This window comes from Falco cherrug, chromosome 8, assembly GCF_023634085.1.
Source record: "Falco cherrug isolate bFalChe1 chromosome 8, bFalChe1.pri, whole genome shotgun sequence".
NCBI lineage: Eukaryota > Metazoa > Chordata > Aves > Falconiformes > Falconidae > Falco > Falco cherrug.
This window is the reverse complement of record NC_073704.1, coordinates 2,304,497-2,326,602: the sequence shown is the minus strand read 5'-3', so window position 1 is coordinate 2,326,602 and position 22,106 is coordinate 2,304,497. Positions and strand designations below refer to the sequence as shown.

Sequence of the window (22,106 nt, the reverse complement as noted above, 5' to 3'; positions counted from 1 at the left end):
AGAAGAAGATAGGAGCCAATGTCAGGATTCATCTGCATTACTAACTTGGGGAATGAACAATGTTAACTGATGAGATTTTTAGACCCATTCTTCAAATCCCAAAATGTTGAAGGAAAAAATACTGGAGGTATTTTAGGGAACTAAGCATTTTGCAACCTTCTCCTATAATGCAAGTCTAAATACGGAAAGGAAATATCAGTCTATCACATCTCATTCCTTCCTCAATACTACTTTATCTCAGAATTTCTCTGATGGCTTGAATTTGTAAGTTGAAGTTCCTGTGAATGGAAAAACGGTGTCCCATGATTATTACTGTCAGCTCTTGAAAGAATTCATGTCTATGTATTCCCAAATACAAAAATTTCGAAAGTTTCTAAAATTTTAAATGTTCTCATATTACACTGAAAGAAAATAAATTACTCCAAGCAACCACAAGTACTGCTTTGCAGATGATACGGTTAAAATGCATGTATTTCATTATGATTCAAAAAATCCTGTAAAGATATTTTGTAAAGAATTAATATAAATTAATAGAATTCAGTAGGTACAAGTGTTTGATTTTTGAGGAATTTATGCAAAAATAAACAAATTTAGCACCTCAAGTGAAAAAGATAAATAAAATAAGTAAAATTTTACAGAGTTCACTGTAAGAATAACAGAGGCTGGGCTTTGGTTTAAGTAACATTTAGAAAAAATGTTACCTAGCTCAGTTTTGCCATACTTGTTTGTTATATATATATTCTAGGAAATCTTTTTTCAATGCTTATAATTGCTTATTTAAATGAAAATAAAACACGACAAAATTGAGGCTTAAGTAACATAATTATATATAAACTTATTTTTCTATCTACCTATTTCTATTATTGATAATTTGTATAGGCAGTTTAATATATATCTTATCAAACTGCAAACTGTTTTTAATTACTGACCAATCCTTCATGTTTCAGGAGATTCACAGTGAGACAAAAAGAGAAGAGCAGCTTGTCCTTTTCAAAGAGGGAGCGACAGACATTGACATAAAGTGAGTAAGTAAAATGATCCTTGAGAATCTTCAACCTACAAGTGGCAGAAAAAGAACACCCTTCCATTAGCATCATTCCAAAGAGCGTGCACTCTGGCAACCTATTACAAACCATTTAGATCTCCTTTGTTCTAACACACTCTCTGGTCAATTACCCCAAAGCAATCATTAAATGCATGTACCATTTTGTGAGCAAAAGAACATAAAAAACATTTAAGTTCTATTACATCTTAGTAACACGGTTGATTTTCAGAGGAAGCGAGAAGTCCCTTTTAGGAGGGGCAGAAAGAGCAGCAATTTTAAAATTCATTATGAAGACAAATGCCAGGGCCAAAATCAAAACAGTCCATCTTTAAAGGTTATCTGAAATATGCTTCCCATTCTACAGAGTATTTTCCTTAATACACTATAATACAAATATATTTAAAGCTGTGATTTATTATCAACTGTTTCCTTTAAATACAAAGCAAGGAGGCCATCTATTGTTTTAAAAAGGTTTAAGTTTGAATACCTTGAACACCTAGTCAAAATAAGGAAAAGTCCATTCGGGTGGTTAGGAATGCAGTGTCTGAATTTGCACAACTACTTCAAATGCTTCTTGCAAAGGACTAACAGAGAGGTGAAGAGGTGCTGTGGCTTTTTTCCAACTACCTAGGTCACCAGTCCCTTGGCAGGAAGCTACCTGAACGGTATTCCTGCAGTTCAGACATCGTGATCATTCAGAAACCTAAGTGTGATCTATTACAATTAAAAAGTGGAAAAGCTTCTGGCACAAGATCAAGATTGAGAGCAAGCTATGTTGTTTGACGCTTTTCAGTCTTGTGTTTCAATCTATTTTCATTTTCTTCCATTCAGCTACCACTGATCATTTTTAATAATATTACAGTAATATGTAAATGCCCCTGAATCTTTATTAGCATTTTAAGTCCTTTCAACATTTCTGATTCCTCGTCATACATATATATATATATATTGACCATTCATACACAAAATACTGACCTAAAGATGGCCATGAAACAAAATGTAACTTTCCTCCTTGCAGAAGTATGTTTTGCATGAGAAAAGAATGACTGAAAATCTCAGCACAGAGTCTGTAGTAAAAAAATGTCTGACTAGCGAAGATCACCCAAGACAAACAGTCTTACATGAATTAGTTCACAGAGACTCTCCCGTAAGCCTGCCTCCCCCTGCCTTCACTGGGCAAAATCACCAAAATGGGCTTACAGCGATCACTCCCTGGGCATGCATACTGTCAGCTGGAATTCAGCCCCGTATCTTTCTATCTGTGCTGACAGAAAGGTTCTGAATCAAAATGAGATTATTTATTGCTTACTTTATTTTAGGCATACAGGAGGGGTTTTTTTGAGATACGAAAGATTAATATTTGAAGTCAAAGAGCTAGGTTTATAGAACACAGATTGCCTTATTGATAAAAGGCTACCTTGAATGTAGTTCCAAATATGATACCAAAATACTAAGGTCTGACTTAAATGATCAGTAGCTACATCTTTGATAAAAGTTATGCTGGACTTAGATTGCCCAGACCTTAACTAAATTCTAATGAAAAAATAATCTTCATAACCAGTATGCCACTAAAATGAACACTAAACACTATTCAAATAAAATATGGACAGTAATGAATAATTCAGAAATTGCCATTTGCAATATTAAGTAGAAAAATTCTACATATACAAACTGGGAGAGTACTTTCCCTCTCCCATCCTTTGCTCATTTGATGAACAGGCAAGTAGCTAAGTAATAGAGGCAATACTCCAGGATTTGAAGATGAAATAAAGCCACTAAGTAGAATTTAGTAACTGAAGTAATAAAACACTGAAAAAACCCTTTCTTTAAACGATCTGTGTGTAGATAATTCACTTGAATTTTGAATAATCCTAACACGACCACAATTGTGAGGTCCATCACATGTAAAATAAAACTCAGATCATTAAAGCTCGCAGTTTCTCCTGTTCTCATGAACAAGTTGGAAGAGGGAGGGACACCTTAAGTATAAAACAATAATAAAAAAAGTAAATGATTGGGTTAATAATTACTGCCTTGCACACTCTACAGCCAAGAGCCCCAGTCACAAGACTTCACTCTCTCTCATAAGTTACGTGAAAGTTTCCTGTCTGCTTCTTGAAGACATACAAAGTCACTACATCAAACATAAAATCAAAGCAAGTAGACCATTCTTATCTAACTGATACTTTGTCATTTCACACACAACTTGAGGTACCAATTACTACATAGAAATATTAGAATATGTAGCACTTGTAATACACTGTGCCATTTTGATACTGTGAGTAAATTATTTTCCAGAAAAATATCTGACATAGTTCTGTACCAAAAAAAAAGTAATTTCCTAAATGCAGTGCCTGAGACTATACACTTTGGAGAAATGACTGCAGCGTTTCTGAGGTAGCTATATGTCACCAATTACAAATGGTGAATTATTGCTCTTACCTTGTTTGTAAAGATTCTGATTGTTCTGAATTATCTATAGACATGATGAAAAGGTTAATAAACCACATGAGTGAATACTGGTACATTGGCTCAATGTTGGCTAGATCAGCAACAGAGAAAAACAAGATTGACGAATGGATAGCAATAGGACGATAGCCCATACGAGCAGCATCAATCTTCTTTTCTGTCTCTTCAGCTATAGCTTGCTTTTCAGAAATCTCATTAGCCAGAACTTTGGAAGAAGACAGTATCTTGATAGCAGTTTCATCCTCCAAAATATTTCCTTCTGAGGCTGAAAGAACTTCTAAAATCTTGTCTTCTATTTCTTTTAGCTGCCTAAAATAATATACAAGATTTTTCACGTGTGAGAGTTACAGCTGTTTTCCGTTAGCTTCTATAAAACAAGACAACGTGTAGATTCTATTCATGGCATGCAACATACATAACAAAACCTTTTTTTCTTACTGAACATCCTCTTAAATTTCTGAATAAATTATCCACTTTCAGGCTAAAAATGGATGGCAAAGGAAGGAAGTGACAAACCGCTTTGAATACTGCATATTTCGTGCTTTGACCCACAGGGAAAGATACCTTTGTACACTATGAAAATATTTCTGAAACACAACCTGATCAAAATTTGTGAGGATAGCGAATCACATGCCAACATTATGGAAGGGATGCATAAAAACAGAGGACAGGATCAAGAGTCACATTTTGTAATTACACAACCTGCCATTCAGCTCTTTAACATTCTCTCATATTCCCAGAAACAGGACACCATGTCAGAAGAAGAAAGGCCCAACCGGCAGGAACACGAATAAGAGCATGCATCCAAATCAGCCCAAAAACCAAAGAGAAGCCTAAGTTTGGGCCTTCAAAAATAGCACTCTTGAGCTTCCAGTTAAACCAAACAAAACACTGGTCTCTGAAATGTATTTCCCGTGATTGCATTTCCTTTAACTACAACCTGCTTCTACCCCTAGGAAGGGAAGTTATCTTGATACCTTTTATTCTCAGCCCCTTGAAGGATGAGAGCTTGTTTTTCTTCTTCAAGATCTGGCCTTTCTCTTGCAACTACAATTCCAAGCAGCTGATCCTGCATTCCTTCTGAAGTTATCATGAAGTTCAGTAATGTTACCTGTTAGAAGAAATTTTTTTTGAAAGATAGCATAATTACAGTCAGATGCAATTAAAATGCTTCTTCATTTACAAGATGAGGTTTGTATTATGTCACATAATATGCTCAACCAAACTCTGAGACAAACGAAGTCTAGCTGAGGGTTTAAGGTGATGTGTTGGAAAGCTAACTCAAAGATTAACCCAGAAAGCTAACCATAAAGGAGATGGGACAAGAACCTATAGAATTTCCTTCTGTTCCTCAAAATTACACTGAAACTTTGAATATCAGTGCTTCAGGTGATTGGTCCATATAATGTGAATTGGCACATCTACATGCAGGAGGGGTATTGCCCATTTGGTACCTGCATGCATCAAGCAGCCTTCACAGAGAAAGCAGTATTTCTATGAATGGAAGATTCAACTTAATGTACAGATTTTGTAAATAAATTTGATATTGTTTGTTTTCCAGAATTGCTCCAGCTGAACATCCCAGCACAAAGGGGATGCTGGCACAGTATTTTGCAAAAATTAAGATAAAGACCAGGCAGATCACGGTTTACGGTGTTTAGAAGCTTTCCACCCATAACATTTTTGCGGCTTTCATAAAGGAAGTGGTAACATACATGCCAAAGTTGTGCTTCAAACTACGATTGCCTCTGCCATGTATGTTTTCTCTCTTTAATGGCCTCGTTCACATGCAATTTGTGGTGTTATTACAGGGATATTTGTATCCTAGAATTAGGATAGCATCATGTTCTCTTTTTCATGAGAAAATAAGTGACTGGGAAAAAAAATTGTTTAAAAGAATTCCAATCCCATGACATATTTATAATGAATCCAGAAAAACCCACACAGTCCTGCTGAAGAATTGATGAAAACGTACAATATTCTATGTGAGAAAGGGAAGGAACACATTACCAGCAGAAGGCTAGAAAACAGTTTGATGCAGTTTGACTTCAAAACCAAAATAATCTACTTATCGATCATCAAGACTGATGAAAGTACTGGTTTTAATCAATGTAATAGTGACTACAGATTCTCTTTGGGATTTTTTGTTGGGTACAGTTATCAGTGACTTGTGTTTCGGAAGAACATTTGCCTTGAACATAGTGATCAGTGAGAATATGGAATACCTGTGAAGTTACATTGTCTTGATCTGCTTCTGCCACTAATAACACCTGAATTGTGTCCAAATACTTGAGGCTTTTATTCATGAGCTTTGCTTGTAAAGTTAGGAGGGGTAGTATTTTAACTTTCTTAAAATACATCACTAATATTTTTTGTTACAGTAAGCCTCAACTGAAAAAAAAAATGAGAGCAGATTGAATATCACACTGTTCCTTCAGACAGGAATTTTGAGACGAGGTTCAGTTCTATATGACACTAAGAATCAGTAAGATTTCACAAATGGCCCACTTCTTCATGTTATTTAACAACTTCAGTAATGGAAAAACGTAAGGGGGACCTAATGTTTCAGGTGTTCTATAGGCTGCATTTTCCTTCATCAACATAACAGGCCATTACTCGAATCAAAGACCAGTGGTTATCTAAAAGCACGACTGCTCAGCTCCAAGCAAGAAGTTAACATTAACAATAAACAGTTACGACTTAGCTTCCCGTGGGAGCTGCCATGCTCTGGAGGTGGCCTGGCTCAGGCGTTAGAACCTCAGAGGTCTAGCACTAACTGATGCCTACAGGCTATGTTTCTCCTTGGTCCCTGAGGGACACAGTATTTGCTATGTGTCGACAGGAATAAGTTCACCTTTCCCGCAGCAGTGCAGAAAATCATCTGATTTTTTTTTGGTGGTTTATACAACATTTGATCGATAATTTTAGAAACAAACAAAAAAAAAGCTACTCACTGCAAATACTTATCTATGTAGTGTAGATACATGTGAATCTATGACCTAACGTCACTTTGCAGGCTTCACTAGGTAAGGCACATCAGATTTCAGTATGATACATTAACCACACCAATTAACGTTTTCCCTGGACTCATTTCATTAGCTAGCTCCTGAATAATCCTCGGGACAAATTCACCAATGGATATCAGAACCAGCTTCAGACCAAGGCATTTAGATAGTACTTTTCTGCCTCCTGCTCCCTGTACATGAGCCACCTTACTCAGGTAGCTCAGCAGCCTGTGGTGCAGCTGGCAGTATACCCAGCCATGTCATGAAGCAACTGCTCCTCATTAGAGAAATTAACATTTTATGTCTGACTGCATGGGTGACTAGAGAAGAGTCATCTCTAGAAACTTTATATTCTGAGGGAAGGAAAAAAAGGAACAACATATTGACTGTTGATTGGCAACTAGGAGATTTTAATTGTCTGTTAAATAAACTTTTCCTAGGAAAGAACCTTCATCCAGCTTTTAAATGTATACGTGCTCTAAGAATAAAACTTTTGGATGTTATCTTCCTTTCATATTTTATCCTTTTTCCTGAACATGCAGCTAATTACCTTCTTCGATAAAAGATCAATGTCTAGCTGATTTGATGTGCATTGAAATGAGCAAAAGTTATTCCATTTCATTAATTTTTGTCCATTTTTCCTGTATCACTTCTCCTTCATTGCTGAAACAATGTACTGTTCCATTTTACTATCATAATAGTTTAAAATGTTTTGATTTCAAGGTTTTGTGTATCACTGTGGTCTATGTTTAATGGAAGTGCAAATTTGCAATACTTTTCTATAAACAGTTCTTCAAAGAGAATAGTAACGAGGGAATATATCTCCCAAACAACTCCAAAGACTAACCCACGAATTTTATTCTTCAAAGCAAGAAACTACCTTTTTGTTGTCCTAACATACAAAAATAAGAATAGCTATAGTTACCAAATATATATCTGTAAATATATTTTAGTTATAAAAATGTTTATATTTATATATGTATTTATATATACATTTATACAAATATATTTTAGTTCTAATCAAGGCACAATGCCAGGAATTTCTCAGACTTTTGTCTCTAACTATACTAGAGATAAAAACTGTGAATATGAAAGTGTAATACAGAGTTTGCATGTGAGGTGACTCTGATATTAAGTCCTCGTAAATATTTTTTATTATGAAAGGTGACTAAATAGCATCAGGAGATACAGACTGGGAAGGGTGATAATTAATTAAAGAAATTCTTGGCAGTACGAAAGAATGCAAGGTGAAGCATTAGATATGAGAAATGTCAACACTTCTAAGATGATACCAGTCTTCCAGTAGCATAAAAATACCTCCAATGTTGGCAGGGGAGGAGGAATGAACAAATGCCAGAAATTCTTCCCTGGTTTTAGCCAAGGAACCATTTTAAAATTAAAACAGGAATTGTACATTCATTTTCAAAATTCTTACCTTAACAGATGTTTCAGGAAGATAATGTGGATTTCTCAACTTAGTTGTAATGTAAAAGCGGAATTCAGGAGCATACTCGATAGTGGAGTCCCCAAGGCACATGCATATAATCCCTGACTGCTTAAATGTCTGTTTGAGCAAAAGTGGCTCTAGGATAGGATCAAGTTCTTCTCCAACATTCTCCAGTAGCACTTCAAAATAACGTAAGCATTAGTAGGACTTTATAGGCATTCATAGTACTGATTGTTCTTTACAATATATATGTATAATGGGTATTTACAGTGTGCAAACAGTAAAATCATTAATTGAGCAATATCTAGAGATATGGTTAATGTTTATTAAGAGTGCTCAGCTGACTAAAAACTAAATCAAAGAAATGTACCTTTAATTTATTTTCCTAACATTATGTCAATTTGCAAAAAAAGCAACTAAAAGGCTATCACCATTACTGCTGCCAATGGCTTAGAACAGCAGTTTAAGGCTACCATTTTTAAAAGGGAAGTAGCAAACCAAATGGTACATGCCACAGAAGTCACAGGGGGGTAACTAAGTCTGCTTCAATTTTCACTGTAAGCATATGAGATTGTCAAAATCAAAAAAGAAATAATGGAGAATAAAAAACCCCAAACATTTTCTTTACATGTAGTCCAGTTAGCCACTGAAAAATAGCCGGAGTTGTAGCAACGTGTTTCATTAATTTATTTCTATTTGAGAGTAATAAGACTACTTGCAATAAAGATTCTACAGAGAATACAAGAATTGTGAATGATCACAGCCTAGCAATCTGGTATTTATACTCTTGAAAAGCCAAATAAAACCAGCATTACTTTTTAGAAATAAGAGTATTATAACACGAAAACAAAGAAATGGCAAATCTCATAAAGCAATTAAAAGCTGAACTGAATATTATATTGTGCTGAAGTAACTTATAACCTGGGGTGATTACTTCAATTACTATAGTACTAATTTGATTCAAAACAAGAAAATTTTTTTGCTGTTTTCCTTAACTATGAGGTTTGATACTCACTGGAGCTTCATTTTTTAGCTAATTGTGCCCCCTCCAGGCTCTCCTGTAATTTGCACTTTCATTAGCAATTCACCTACCAGGACTGCCAAACTGAATGCAATTTTCCAGTGTTGTAACAAACTGAGGGTCGCTGAGTTTGATTATATGCAAACTATTGGCTTTTTCCATGTTCTTTATCCATTTATTTGCTTGACCCTGAGGATCTATCATCAGAGGCCATCTTCTTGCATTACTGAAGGGAGAAATACAAACTTTCAGAACGGACATATAAGCTGTTCAAAAGTTTACCTCAAGGTACATCTTAAGGCAATTTATTCCCTTTTTTCATTAAAATAAAAGCATGTCAGTATGAAATCGTAGTAGGGCACATACTCAGGTATAATCTTTGATGAATTTAAGAGTAGTTAGATTAATCTTAAAGTTCTGTTTAAAAAAAATAATTACTTTCCAAGAAAGTTCTTAGAATAAGACTCCTTACTTCCTAGAAAGTTTAATCACATTTAGTTTTATAACACTTTCAAAATAAAAATATTTTGAAAAATAAAAGTTTTGAAATTTTAAACAATAAACAGCTTTAATATCGTCATATGCATAAGTGAGCATTTTCAAGTGAAAACCAACAGAATTTTCCACTAAAGAGACATTTTAGAGTTAAAGGGAAATATATAAGCTTTTAATCCTTGAGCAGCAATGGACAAAAGAACTTCTGGATTTTATTTTTGGCGGACTTAGTAACTATTTCACAGATTTTTTTACAGTATTCTCTACCACATGTAGTTAGATTACCAAGATATCTAAGACTAGTGACACACTTCAATGGTCAATTACAATTACAGCAATAATCACCTAAATTAAAAAACCCACAAACATCTAAGCAGGCAGAAGTGAGAATTCAAAAATCAATGTGGTCCTAAAAATTTGCATCGAGGGGCCCAGTCAGATCCCAGCTGGTTAGGAGATATAATACAGTCTGCTACTGGAAGGAAAAAAGAGCAGTATCTTTTTTTCCAGGTTTTTTCCTGTTTTTTTCCAGGAAAAAGAAATCTTTCAGACTACTTCTGTGGCCTCTATCATCATTAGAAGTCAGCTTTCGCACAATGACACTGGCAAATTATTTATCATTAATAATTTTTTTAAAATTGAAGCTATCTCTCTTGAAAAATTCTGATTCACAAATAAAACACAATGTAAACATGTCCGCATCTGTTTTCTTTTTTTCCTTTAAGATACTGAAAAAGATGAAATGTATGCAATTAAGTAAAACAGTCTCATTTTTGTCTGATCTTCAAATATACCTCTTCTCAGAAAAGGCGATGTTTTATTAAAGCTTTCCATAAATTTTCAACAGAAGGTGATAACCCTTGTATTAGAAAAAGGTACAGAGCAAGTAGTTGTAGATACAGTGTAAGTTCTGAGAGACCGTGCTTAGACAAACTTCGCTCCGGCAGCCTCGCTCCTTGCACACTTCAGTTTCGAAGCTGCTGGCGGGCAAACCTGTGCGACACGTTACAACCCCCTTTCAAGAGAGTCATTTGAAAACAGGCAAAGCACAGTTTAAGAGAGAAAAATCCTTTACATTCTCTGTTACAATCTCTATTCCACAAAGTTCTTACTAGGGACCAAGCATAGTTGTAAGGCCTATTTTGGGCGTGTAAATGTACCACCACACAACAAGAAGCGTGCAGCCCTCAACCCAGGGGTCCAGCCACCCGGACCCGGGTGCAGGTCTGTGAGGCGCAGCTGTGCGATTGGATTATCACTACCGAAAAAATACCAGCTGAGAGAGACTAGATAAGCAAAACTATGCAAGATCTAGAGAGTGAAAACAAGCTGAAAGGGAAGTTGGTTGCTTGGGACTCACAAGAAGTTATGGAACTTTGGAAAGAAGAAAAAAGCAGAGACTTTTTTATTTTTTTGGCAACGGCTGTCAGATCTGGCAGCTGGGCAAGCTGAAGAACCAGTCCCTTCCAAGACGCTGCAGAGACCAGCATCCCCGATTCAGGGTCAGCCCTCTGGCCAGCACAAACTCACCGTGTTCTGGATGCAGCTATGAGGTTTAGCTCAGCAGTGTTAGTCCTATCATGTACGTGGCTTGGTGAAAAGGTAATTCTGAACTCTGAAATCGTGACTGGTCCTGCTTGCAGAATCTCTGCACAGTAAAATGTGCCCAAATAAACGTGATCCCTTAGAACAAGGAGTACATATGGAGGCAGGGAGCACAAGCACCTCAGGTTCTTTGGACTGAAAATGGAGATTGCAGAAGCAAGATAGCAGAGATTTAGGAGCACAAGTTTTGGAAATGTACCATGTGTGGCAGTAGCCTGGGATTATACATGGGATGCTCCAGAGGTCCCTTCTGTGTTACGGATAACCACTTGGGCTTGGGAGTGACCATTCACCAGCTGAAGGCGCATGGCTTTCTTCTCCCTTGTAGAATGATTTAGGAAAACGGGTCATCTGGAAGGGACCCTGTCCAGCCTACCCACGAATGAAGAAAGCTTTCACAGGCAAAATACCTTGAAAGATTCAGGAAATGCATTTGTAACCCACCAGGACAGGGTGGTATCTAAGCAGACATTAAGAAAATTAAAATGTGGGCTTTGTAAAGCTACAAGTATTTGAATAATTTCATAAACACAGACAAGGGCAAATTTGGAAACACGGTAGGTCTAGAGAAGCAAAGAGAAGGTTTGAAATCTCAACATCTGTCAGAGAAGGCAGTAGCATCTCCAGTCTTAGAAGGTGATCTCACAGTAGGTACCAGTGTTCACCAAGGGATCCAAAGCACACTGAAAGAATCGCTGGGCTCCCACATCCCTTGGCGGCTCAGTTGCTTATGAGAACCCAAAAGGAGACCCAAGGGATACAGCCAGGTGATTTAATTTAAGAGTAAGGTGATACAAGGTGACACAGCAGCTACAAACAGTAAACTGAACACAGTCAACTTACACATCAAACACATTCTAAAACAGATTTGCTCATAATAAATTTGCTAATTTTAAAACAGGCATTTAAGATTTGAGAAACCTGCAGTATGTAATTGTTTCCTTAATCACTTCAAAGTTTCATGCAGTTATTATTTTCAGCATATCTTATTTCAGACTTACTGTGTAACAGAAATTAAATACTTAAGACTGAATAACTGAAGAGTGGTTCTCTACAAACAGCCAAACACACATAGCTTTCATCAACAATAAAATAATTCTTCATTGATGGGAATGCATAAGCAGTCACTGTGTACATGTTTGCAAATTATCCTTTAATAGCTCTCTAATTCTGCTTTTTTTAAAAAAAGTTGTTGTTATAAAAAGTTAAGAGTTGCGTTTTATATGGTACCTGGGGTCCTAATATAAAATTAATCTGGCCATAAACTCGTAACTACAGACACAACAGGTATCAACAATTTGAGGTAGATTCTATCTCACATTTCAAAATTAAAAGCTATCATTATTTAGTTTTAAAATGCTAATCATCTTTCCATTAGTTCAAAGAGAATTTTGATCAAAGCTTTATAGAAGTGAAGTGTTAGGATGTACTGCAGAAGTGTTGAATTCATTAACATTTGCCAACTGTTTAGTCTGAGTGATTGAATTTTTAAAGTAATTACTGTATCACTAAGTTACATACAGAATTATAATACCAGCATATATCTTCTGACTTCAATACGCAGCTTTGCTTCCAGAAGTACAATCAATGCCAATTTTTAAAGTCAAATGACAGTACACTGAGGTCCTTTAGCTAGTGCCTTGTTTTTGTCTTATCTGTTTCGTTTTGCACTTTGTCAGCTGTCCAGTTGCCAAAGCTGAAATATTATCCACATATCTATGCTTCCAAAAGGTAACGCTATAACATACAATTTCAGCTACATGTGCACCTTAACATTCACTCTGCAATAAAAGAAGTATCCATTCACCTGTGCTACACAACATCAGACTCCTCAGAGACCAGAATTTTCATGTAAACAGCAGCAAAAATTAAAGATTTGTATTAGTAAATTTCTGCAGTAGTATACTATAAAAAAGATGCATAAATAAATGTTAGGTACACGTTATCATAGACTTGAAAACTGTTAACCTGGCTATGGAAAAGAATTATAAGAATTATTTATTCATTATTCAGGAAAGAGACCCGACAGACATGAAGTAAACAGTAGCAATCACAAAGAGACAAGCAGTTAATGCAGCGCTGTTCCACAGCCAACTCCGCTTCAGCTGTGCTAAGAACAAAACCTAAAAGCTGAAAGTCAGCAGCAACGCACTAGCAAGCATACTGGGCAGAACCAAGGGGCTCTTTGTTCACGGTCGTAACGAACACAAGGCCAAAGGAAAATCATAACTGCTCGTGCAAGGTCACAAAGCCTAGCCTACTGCGAGCACCCAGCTCTGCGTTTCACACGGCTGTCAGTGCCACACGTATCTCAGGCATCAGCAGGCACGTGAATCTAAAGCTGATCACCAGTGAGCTGGAGATATTTCTAGATGTTAAAACATTAACAGGGTTAGTTCTCATGCTCCACAGTCATACAACTCACTGATGTCTGCACTGACTGTGATACCAGACAGATAGCAGATAGATACCTCTGCCCAGACATAGTTCTAGTGACTGATGAGAGACACAGACATGCATGTATTAGACCACCACGTAAGAATGTAGAATCATCTTAAAAGCGGAAGGCAATAATATCAGAGTCAGAATTCATGGATCCATGTTTTCTGTCTATGAGGAATTTTGCGATTTCAGAATTTGTTTTGCTTTCCAAATAAGAATGAGAGTATCTTTAAATATGCAGAACTTAAAAAATGTTTTCAATCAAACAATGTGTTACTAGAGAAAGTCAAACTATTTTATGTGGATGTAGCTTAAGATAATTACACAAGGGAAAATTTAAAAACAAAAAAGGGATTTCAAAATGAAAAATAAATTCTTCTTTCCTTATCAGAACTTTCTTCAACTTGTGATAAGACTATTGTCATACTAACTACATTATTTTAATGTAAGGAAGCTAGAATTGCAACTGCTAAGCTTTTAACTATAAATAGAATTCAGAAAATTCCAGCATTCCAAACATGTAATCAAGTTTTCTGCTATAAATTAACATTTTACTTTTTTTTTTTTTCTTAAAGTTCTTTGAGGACTGGACTAGATGCAAAGACGACTTTGTGGTGCCCCGCTCATAATGCCTGCTAAAGAGGTCCCTACACTAACCCAAACCCCAAAGCTCCCTGCTTTTGTCTAGAAATATGCCAGGCTGTCCTGCTCCAGAAGGGACCTAGGAATGAGTGGTCTGTATAAAGTATTGATAGCTAGGGGAATGAGGCCCTGAAAAAACCAGACTCCAAGTTAACAGTACAGATACACCTTTTCACCTTTCATCAAATATCTAACCCCATATCTAACCATCACATGCCAGAAGTGATGTGAAAGCACACATTTCTGAAATCAGAGGTTACTGCACGACAGGCCTCTCCCACCGCTGCTTGCTGAAGCCGTTTAGAAGTACACAGAACAAGAAGTTCTTTAGAAGTACACAGAACAAACGGCAAGAAGAGGAAGAAAGTGGCAGGAGCGTACGGTGGGGATCATCCTCTGTAAGCAGGGAGACTAGAAATTCTCTCCTTTCTAGCTTTTTGCACCTCCCTTACTGCCTTCATTAGAAGATATACACAGGCCTTTTTTTGTTGTTTTGTTACTGTGTCCTAGCAAAATAAAAGATTCAGCTCATCAGTGTACAAACCAATACTTCCAAAATGTCAGGGCTTTACATGCTAAGTATGTTACAAGCCTGAATATTAAAATCTCCTACCAGCTGGCAACATAAACTGGGAAACTGTTTATAGAGAAGTAATCAAGACATTATCCATAGTATTTCCAGTGCCATCTTAGGGAAAAAGTGTGGCCCTCATAGAAAAATTAGCAAAATAATCTTCAGTACCTCTGCAGAAACACCTCTTGGTAGCAACTGATGCCAGCATATTTGTTAAAAATTGAAGAGCTTTTAGCTTTTTAAAAGGAGAATTACTTCCATAACTGTTGATTATACTGCAAGAATAGTACTCAAACTTCTACTCCTGAAGCATTTTAGGATGTCTTAAACTGAGCAGTGTGTAGCATGTTCAGGAGAAAAAAAGGAGGGGACAGGGGAGAAGGTATTATAGGAATCCATAGGAGTTAAAAAGGAGAGAAGTGAATTCACAGATTTAAAAACTTTACATTATAAAAAGTATTATTAGTATTTATCATAAATGTAAACATTACAGTCATTTTATAACTCCGGTTGTTAAACTGGATATACAGTACAAAACTGTCACCAAAGAAACAACTGAAAAGCATGTTGTAAGAAGCTATTTAATTAAAATTATTCAGTGTGTATATATATATATAAACACATGCATAGATATATATATAGCTATATATTTACTTACGAGATAATGATGCCATTATCAATAGAAAACATGTCAGAAGGTAGTCCAGCAATATTCCAAGCTCTGATCTCCACTAGGTCTCCCAGAGTATTTGTTAAGGAAAAATCATCAGAACAAGGAATGTCTTTTGTTTTACATAGCAATGCCCACTCTTTAGTTTGCATCTAGATAAGAAGTAAAAAAAAAAGTATTAACTGAAGTCTGCCTATTCACAAAATTTTCAAACAACTAAAACATTTTTCAACCTATTTTCCTTAACAGTTGCTACATACAAGATCACTGTATCGTCAAATGGAAAGAAACTCATCCTTCCGTATAAAATGTCTAAAAACGTCTCTAAAAATGCCTTCATATACAATTCCTATACATGAAATATACATTTATTTGTATATAACTGGTATCAGAGCCTTGGTATGATTTTATTTACCATTTTAGCAGTAGTCTTCTATACTGTAAAATGAGTGTAGAAGAAATGCACATATTCTAACAACAACAAAAAAATAATGAAAATCTTCATTATTTAACTCTCAGGGCACACATGATGAGTATCTGTCCGCACTTCACCAAACTTAACAACTTAACGATCATTTAGAGTGGCTTTTCACTTCTCTGTATCATCTAACTCACTACAGTTGTGTAAACTATACAGGTTTGTATAATAATGAAGACCCAAACTTTAAATATGTAAACCAAAAAGCATATTCCACTAGGAAGAATGCTTCTAAAGAACAAAACTGTATAGAAATAGCATGTTCGTAAGAAGGGCACAATCTTCTATGAAAGCTATGTGTAAGGTCAAAGAAATATGCTGTGGTATTCTAAACTAAAAATGAGCTGGCAAAGGCTCAAGCCACAAAACTCAGAAATGTGGTGTTTAAGGAAATGGTCCCAGAGCTGGACACATCCACAGAGTGCTGAATGAAGGGTTCATCGATTTGCATAAAGCAAAGCTGATATTCCAAAAGATGTTGTAACAACTTCTCCTATGAAAACTGCAGGGGGAAATAACCCCAACACAGCAGCAGGTGAAATGAAGAACTGCACAAACGTGGTTACGCTATCCAGCAGTTTCTGAAAAAGATACCTAACGCACGCGTCTGCACAATCACGAGCGTCAGGACAAGCAACCGTGAAGCCACTGCATGTTCATTTTTAGTGAATATCATGCAGATGTCTCTGCCTTTTAGGAATATCATCCGCACCTCTATCTACACTTCCCTGGAACACAGTTCAGGACCCCTTAACATGTTTCACCAAAAGTACCCCCACCTACCCAAACGCATTATACACAATGCAGGTTATAAGCATAACAGAGAACGCTCTCAAAATTATGTTATTCAGAATTGTAAAAAATGCAGACTATCTATTTACACTATAAACAATCACACTACAAACTCTCACTCTGTAAAGTTTTAAAATAGTAACATCACAACATTGACACTATGAAGAAAATAATTGCTTGAAAGAACAGTACAAAAATTTTCTAAAGCAAAATGGACAGAGGATGTACATTGAGGGAAAAGTGGAAATAAGGATTATATCAAATTCTATGTTCAAATGAGGTACATTTTTTTTCTCTTTCTCAATTTTTAGCCATTTTTGATACCCTGGACCTGATTTTCAAAAGAAATCAGCATTGATTTCTTCAGCTGCATTCAGCGGCAGGTTTTGGTCTGCTGTGTTATTGAGCTGCTAGATCTTTTCTCTCTTTTTGTACAGAATTACTCCACTTTCAGAACTGGCTTAATGGTGCTGCTGCTGAAATAGTAGCTAATTTGTTTTTTCTTCTGAAGTTAAGGAGAACTCAGCCACTGAATGGAAGAGGAGTAACTAGAGCCATGAGGTATAAAATTACCAGCAATTGCTTTAGAGAAGGAAAGTAACCAAAGGACTCCATGCCTTACACAGAAGTACTTTACAGTAAAATGAATTTTTTTCCCCCAAGAGTCTTACAAACAAAACTCAAAATCCTACAATACAGCTTCAGTTCCACTTACAAATCCTATTAAAACATATTTTTTTAAATATGAACTGTACATGAGAAAGAAAAAATAGTAAAATCTAGATTATTACAAAACACGGGGACAAAAATGACTGTATGTATTACTTGTCTGTAGCTGGATGTGAAGGCTCCTAGGTAAGCCACAATTCCCGATGAAATAAGTACATCCCCGGTCAGAGTGACGTACTGCCTTCCCAGCTCCAAAGCAGTCTCATGCCAGCGAGATTTCTCCCCCCCAAGGCCACCAATCAACCGTTCTGCTCGCTGTAGCTTCTTGCTGCACAAGTCAACCTCAGAATAAAAAACCAAGGTTGATTATATTACATGATCACTTTAAAGACATTTTACAAATATTAAAGCATTCAAGGATTACTTTCCTGTGCAGATGTTTTCTTAAGTAATTTCACCAAATAGAAATAAAATACCTTCTTATTATAATGGAAATGTTTGAAGAACAAAAGCAATCTCAGTACCAGCACAGTAAACTATTCAGTTACATTTTCATCCAAATAAAGGAGTATGGACCAGGACAAAACACGCCACTCAAAACAGCTCTGTCTGCGACATGGGATATATTAATAGTCAAGGAAATTATCTACATGTCATAAGACAAACAAAACGCCTTAAAGAGATCAGTGTCTCATGAAAGTAGGTACATTCTTTTCTGCAAAAAACATCCTTATGAATACATAATCTGCATGTCTATTGTCAGCCATCTTTCCAGGCATGTTTATAATCTAACAAAAAAAATATGATTTAACAGGAATTTAATCCAGCTCTGTTAGGATCCTTTACTATCTAGTAGAGACACATTTCAGCCATGGGATAGGGGGAAAATGATGCCAACTCCTGCTGCTGCTACAATCCTCCCTCTCTCCTGGTAACCACAGCAGCCAATTTACACCACAGTAACAAACTGCCTGTGTAATTTATCCCTCTTTTCTACTTCCAAACCATATCAGGATGCAGAAGAAACACATAAAGAGCTGACTTTAACTACAGACAAGAATTACGACTCCATTTCTAATTCAGATACTATTTTTGTAAAAAAAAAAACAAACTCAAGATGATGTACTGCAAATCTTAAAAAACAACCAAACTGAACAAAACCAAAAAAACCCCACCTTCTCAGCGTTGCCTCTTTCTGCACACATAACAGCTATTCAGCAGTCAGAACAGAGTTCACCAAAAACATTTTCAAAATTGCATTAGCACAGGAGGCATCAATAAACTTTCAAAACTTTACATGTACTGACTTGCAAGTTTATAGATGAATCAAACTCTTAGTACAATCATTGAAAATTTATCACCTTACAAGAAATCAGGTACGAGCGAGGATGTAGGAGACGGATATCAGTTGATAAATCCTTAACATCTACATTTTCTATTACTTTAAAGCATTTATTCCCCATGCTCTCGTCATTTATAACTTCAAAACCATTACATTAAAATAAAAACTGGTTATCTGAAAGTACAGATTGTCAAACATATTGACAGTTAAAAGGAAAAATACCATTTGACAAAGCGGAAAATTTTAAATAACTTTTCTGGTATCTGTAGAACAATGGTTCTTCTTTTGCATCATATACCTGATTTTCCAAGTCAGCCTTCTCTTGTTTCTTGGATTCCAGCGTCTGCTGGAGTACAGACAATTTATCTTGAACCTCCCTCAGGTCTGCTTGTTTCTTTCTTAGGTCATCCATAGCAATCTTTAATTTTCCTTCAGCTTGATTCAGCTTTAGCTTTTTGGGTGCAACATCTTTTGTCACTCTAAATGAAGTCAAAGAAATTAAACATCTGAAAGATAAACACTTACTCTACGGTTACTATTAAAAAATGAACATAGGAAAGGTGAAGCGAAACCTAGCAACTTAGTAACTCATGCAATATTTCATTTCATAATTTGATGGCATCTTAAGACAATTGTTTTTTACTTAATCACTTGTTTCGGTGCTGATACTGATTTATGCAGTTTCTGCACATTTTTCTGTAGTAACAGGTAACGATTAAAAGCAAAAAGGGTTATGCTTCTGAACTGTGCCCCATTTGATCACAATTGAGAATCCATAATGGATTTGTGCCATTAGAAACACACAAATAATCATATACATTAAGTAACATACATACAGCCAGCTGTGTACACAAAATAAATCAAAGCTTTTCACACCCAAGGACCTATTTTCTAGTTTTGAGGGGAGAGATTTTTGTGAGGGGAATATTGCAAGTAATACGTAACTGGAAGCATATTGCTCATCTTTCCAAAAACAAGCAAGAAAATATGCTAGAATGTCCCTGTATCATCTGAAAGAGAATTTCAGAAGTATTAGCCTCGTAATTAATTCCCTCTTGTACTGCTCTAAGTTGCAGATCTCCTTTAAAGTCCACCTTTTTAGTTAATTTTCTCTCTAACATTGTTACTTGTAATGTTGATAGTTGTTCTCAATTAATTACTAATCTTTTAGTCAAGTAACAAAATGTCCTCTCAAATGAAGGCACGCACGACCTACCGTGACTGAACCTTCAACTTGCAAGTTGACTTTAGTCCCCAGTGCTGACGTACTGTTAAATGTGAGTTCCAGGTGTTTCAAATTAGGAAATACCATAAAAAAGCAGCACACTTTTTCAGTGCATCAAATATAATGTTTAACAAAAAACATCCTTTGGGCTCGATACAGTTAACAGAAACTTCCAAAGACTTATCAGTAACGCCTCTATTTAGTGCAACACTCGAAGGAAGTGAACTTTATTTGCTAACTGAACAGATTGTTGCCCCCATGCCTTCTTAAAAAATTCAGAACTGAAAATAAGGCTCTACATCTTAACAACAGGTACCTTGCAGGAACAAACCCTTTACGGCTGCTTGTTTGCACAAATTTCCCATTAGTAAGAAATAATTTCACATCTCTTTTGGTTTAAAAATAAACTGGTATCTTTAATCACATTTTTTTTAATATATATACATACTTACTTATCATAAAACTCCATGGCTATGACCCATTCGCACAGACCTTCTGCTGCCGTGGAAGCATTTCGAATCTTGTCTGGTACAAACTCAGGATTTGTAAGATACTGTTTTCTTATGGTAGCCATGTAAGCTGGGGGAATGTTGTCCCTGTCATATTCATGTAGAGACTGAAGAAATCTTATATCCCCCAGAAGTCTCTTAGCAGGACCCCAGAAATCCTCAATTTTTCTTCCAGAACCTGTTGGATCTGGAATCCTATCTGCTTTGATGCCTTTAAGGATGCATATAGCTTCCATTACAAGCTTGACACCAGCAGGAGGACTCTTCATGGACTTAATCACTGTAATATCCTTTAAAAATAATCAGAAAACCCCACTTTTAGAGCTCTGAAAATAGGCAGATTAATTCTTCTATTATCACAGAAATAACAACTCTTTTTATGTCAAAATAATACATCTCCATATAATTTGTTATTCTTATACTTGACAATTTTAATACAGTATGATCTCAAGTTCATAGCACAAGCCTGCATATTGATTCTATTTTTGCAAAATTTTTATTTCTTTTTTTCTGTTCTTTCCAGTCCTTTCTTTAAGGTCCTATGCAGGTTAAACTAACACTCACATCTAAACAAAAATATCTGAAACCTAGTCAATAATCAGTTTGGATGAGACAAAAAGTTCTTATCTGTAACTCATTCTTAGCTGTATTTTTCTGCTCCTAATTCAGTAGAGGCTTTGCACCTCAGTCACAGCGTTCAGGTGTTCCAGCGTCCTGCTCTACCCTTCCGCTCAGCCTCTAACATGGTACTTCCAAGCTTACAGGGCCGTATCAGTAGTGGATTAGCAGATTTAAGATAACAAGGTAAAAACTACCTTCAATCCAGAACTAAAGATGTATGCTTTCCAAGTACAGAAAATAAATTAATTAGTATTCTGGTTAGTTACTAAGCTCTCTATCAAGCTGAATGAGGGAAGAGGCAGCTAAAAGGAAGCAAACTACTGGGTAAGAGATACTGACATTGTAATAGCAGGAAATGTATAAGCAAAGTTTTAACAACAAATATAGAATAGTAACATAAAATAATGAAATGCTTCTACGCATCTATGTAAAACTAATCAAGCAGAAGGTTTGTAAACTAAAGATTTATGGAAAATAATCTCTCTTCCTCTTCCCAAAGAGTAACTCTGCATGGAAATTCAAATATTCTAAGAGCTTTCCTCAGAATACGTACTCTCGATGAATTAAAGAATTTCTACATTCTCATGTTTATTTTGCCAACGAGTGTTAGAACCTGAGAGCTTGAAAGTTTTAGAAGATCTTGTTTTCAGCAACAGTAGCTGGAGCATATAGTCAGTCCCAGCCTCACTCCTGCAACCCAGGAGACTTCCTTTCATCCCACCAAGAGCAAAACATTATCCAGGCAAAGAACACCTGACTAGCCATAAAACCGAAGGTGACTGCTACACGGTCCTACTCTTACGGAGATGGTCCCTTAACGTGGGGAGACACAGAATTTCAACCTCAGTTTCTAGACTCTGAAAGACTCGATCTAAAAACTAACTACACTAGCGACAAGCTGGCAGGTTCTGAATTAGGAAGTAAAAATGCATACATCTTCTAACTTTTGAATTGTTGAGTCAAAATATTTTTATAGCTGAATTTTGAAATGTCTAGACTAGTATTTGATTTTGTAGTTCACAAAAATTCAGCATTACACCTTTTTCACTAGAAAA

General features: G+C 36.0%; 1 protein-coding gene across 1 annotated transcript in view; it reads right to left on the bottom strand.

Moving 5' to 3' along the window:
- The window catches only part of DNAH7 (dynein axonemal heavy chain 7), a 111,673-nt gene that overhangs the window by 20,743 nt on the left and 68,824 nt on the right, over window positions 1-22,106 (bottom strand). The window contains exons 43-51 of the mRNA XM_055719207.1: window positions 20,374-20,720; window positions 18,995-19,175; window positions 17,511-17,696; window positions 15,404-15,567; window positions 9,059-9,213; window positions 7,955-8,145; window positions 4,492-4,625; window positions 3,488-3,823; window positions 930-1,056 (exon numbers count right to left, since the gene is read on the bottom strand). Coding sequence (XP_055575182.1) covers window positions 930-1,056; window positions 3,488-3,823; window positions 4,492-4,625; window positions 7,955-8,145; window positions 9,059-9,213; window positions 15,404-15,567; window positions 17,511-17,696; window positions 18,995-19,175; window positions 20,374-20,720 — 1,821 coding nt within the window. The remainder of the gene's footprint in view (window positions 1-929; window positions 1,057-3,487; window positions 3,824-4,491; window positions 4,626-7,954; window positions 8,146-9,058; window positions 9,214-15,403; window positions 15,568-17,510; window positions 17,697-18,994; window positions 19,176-20,373; window positions 20,721-22,106) is intronic.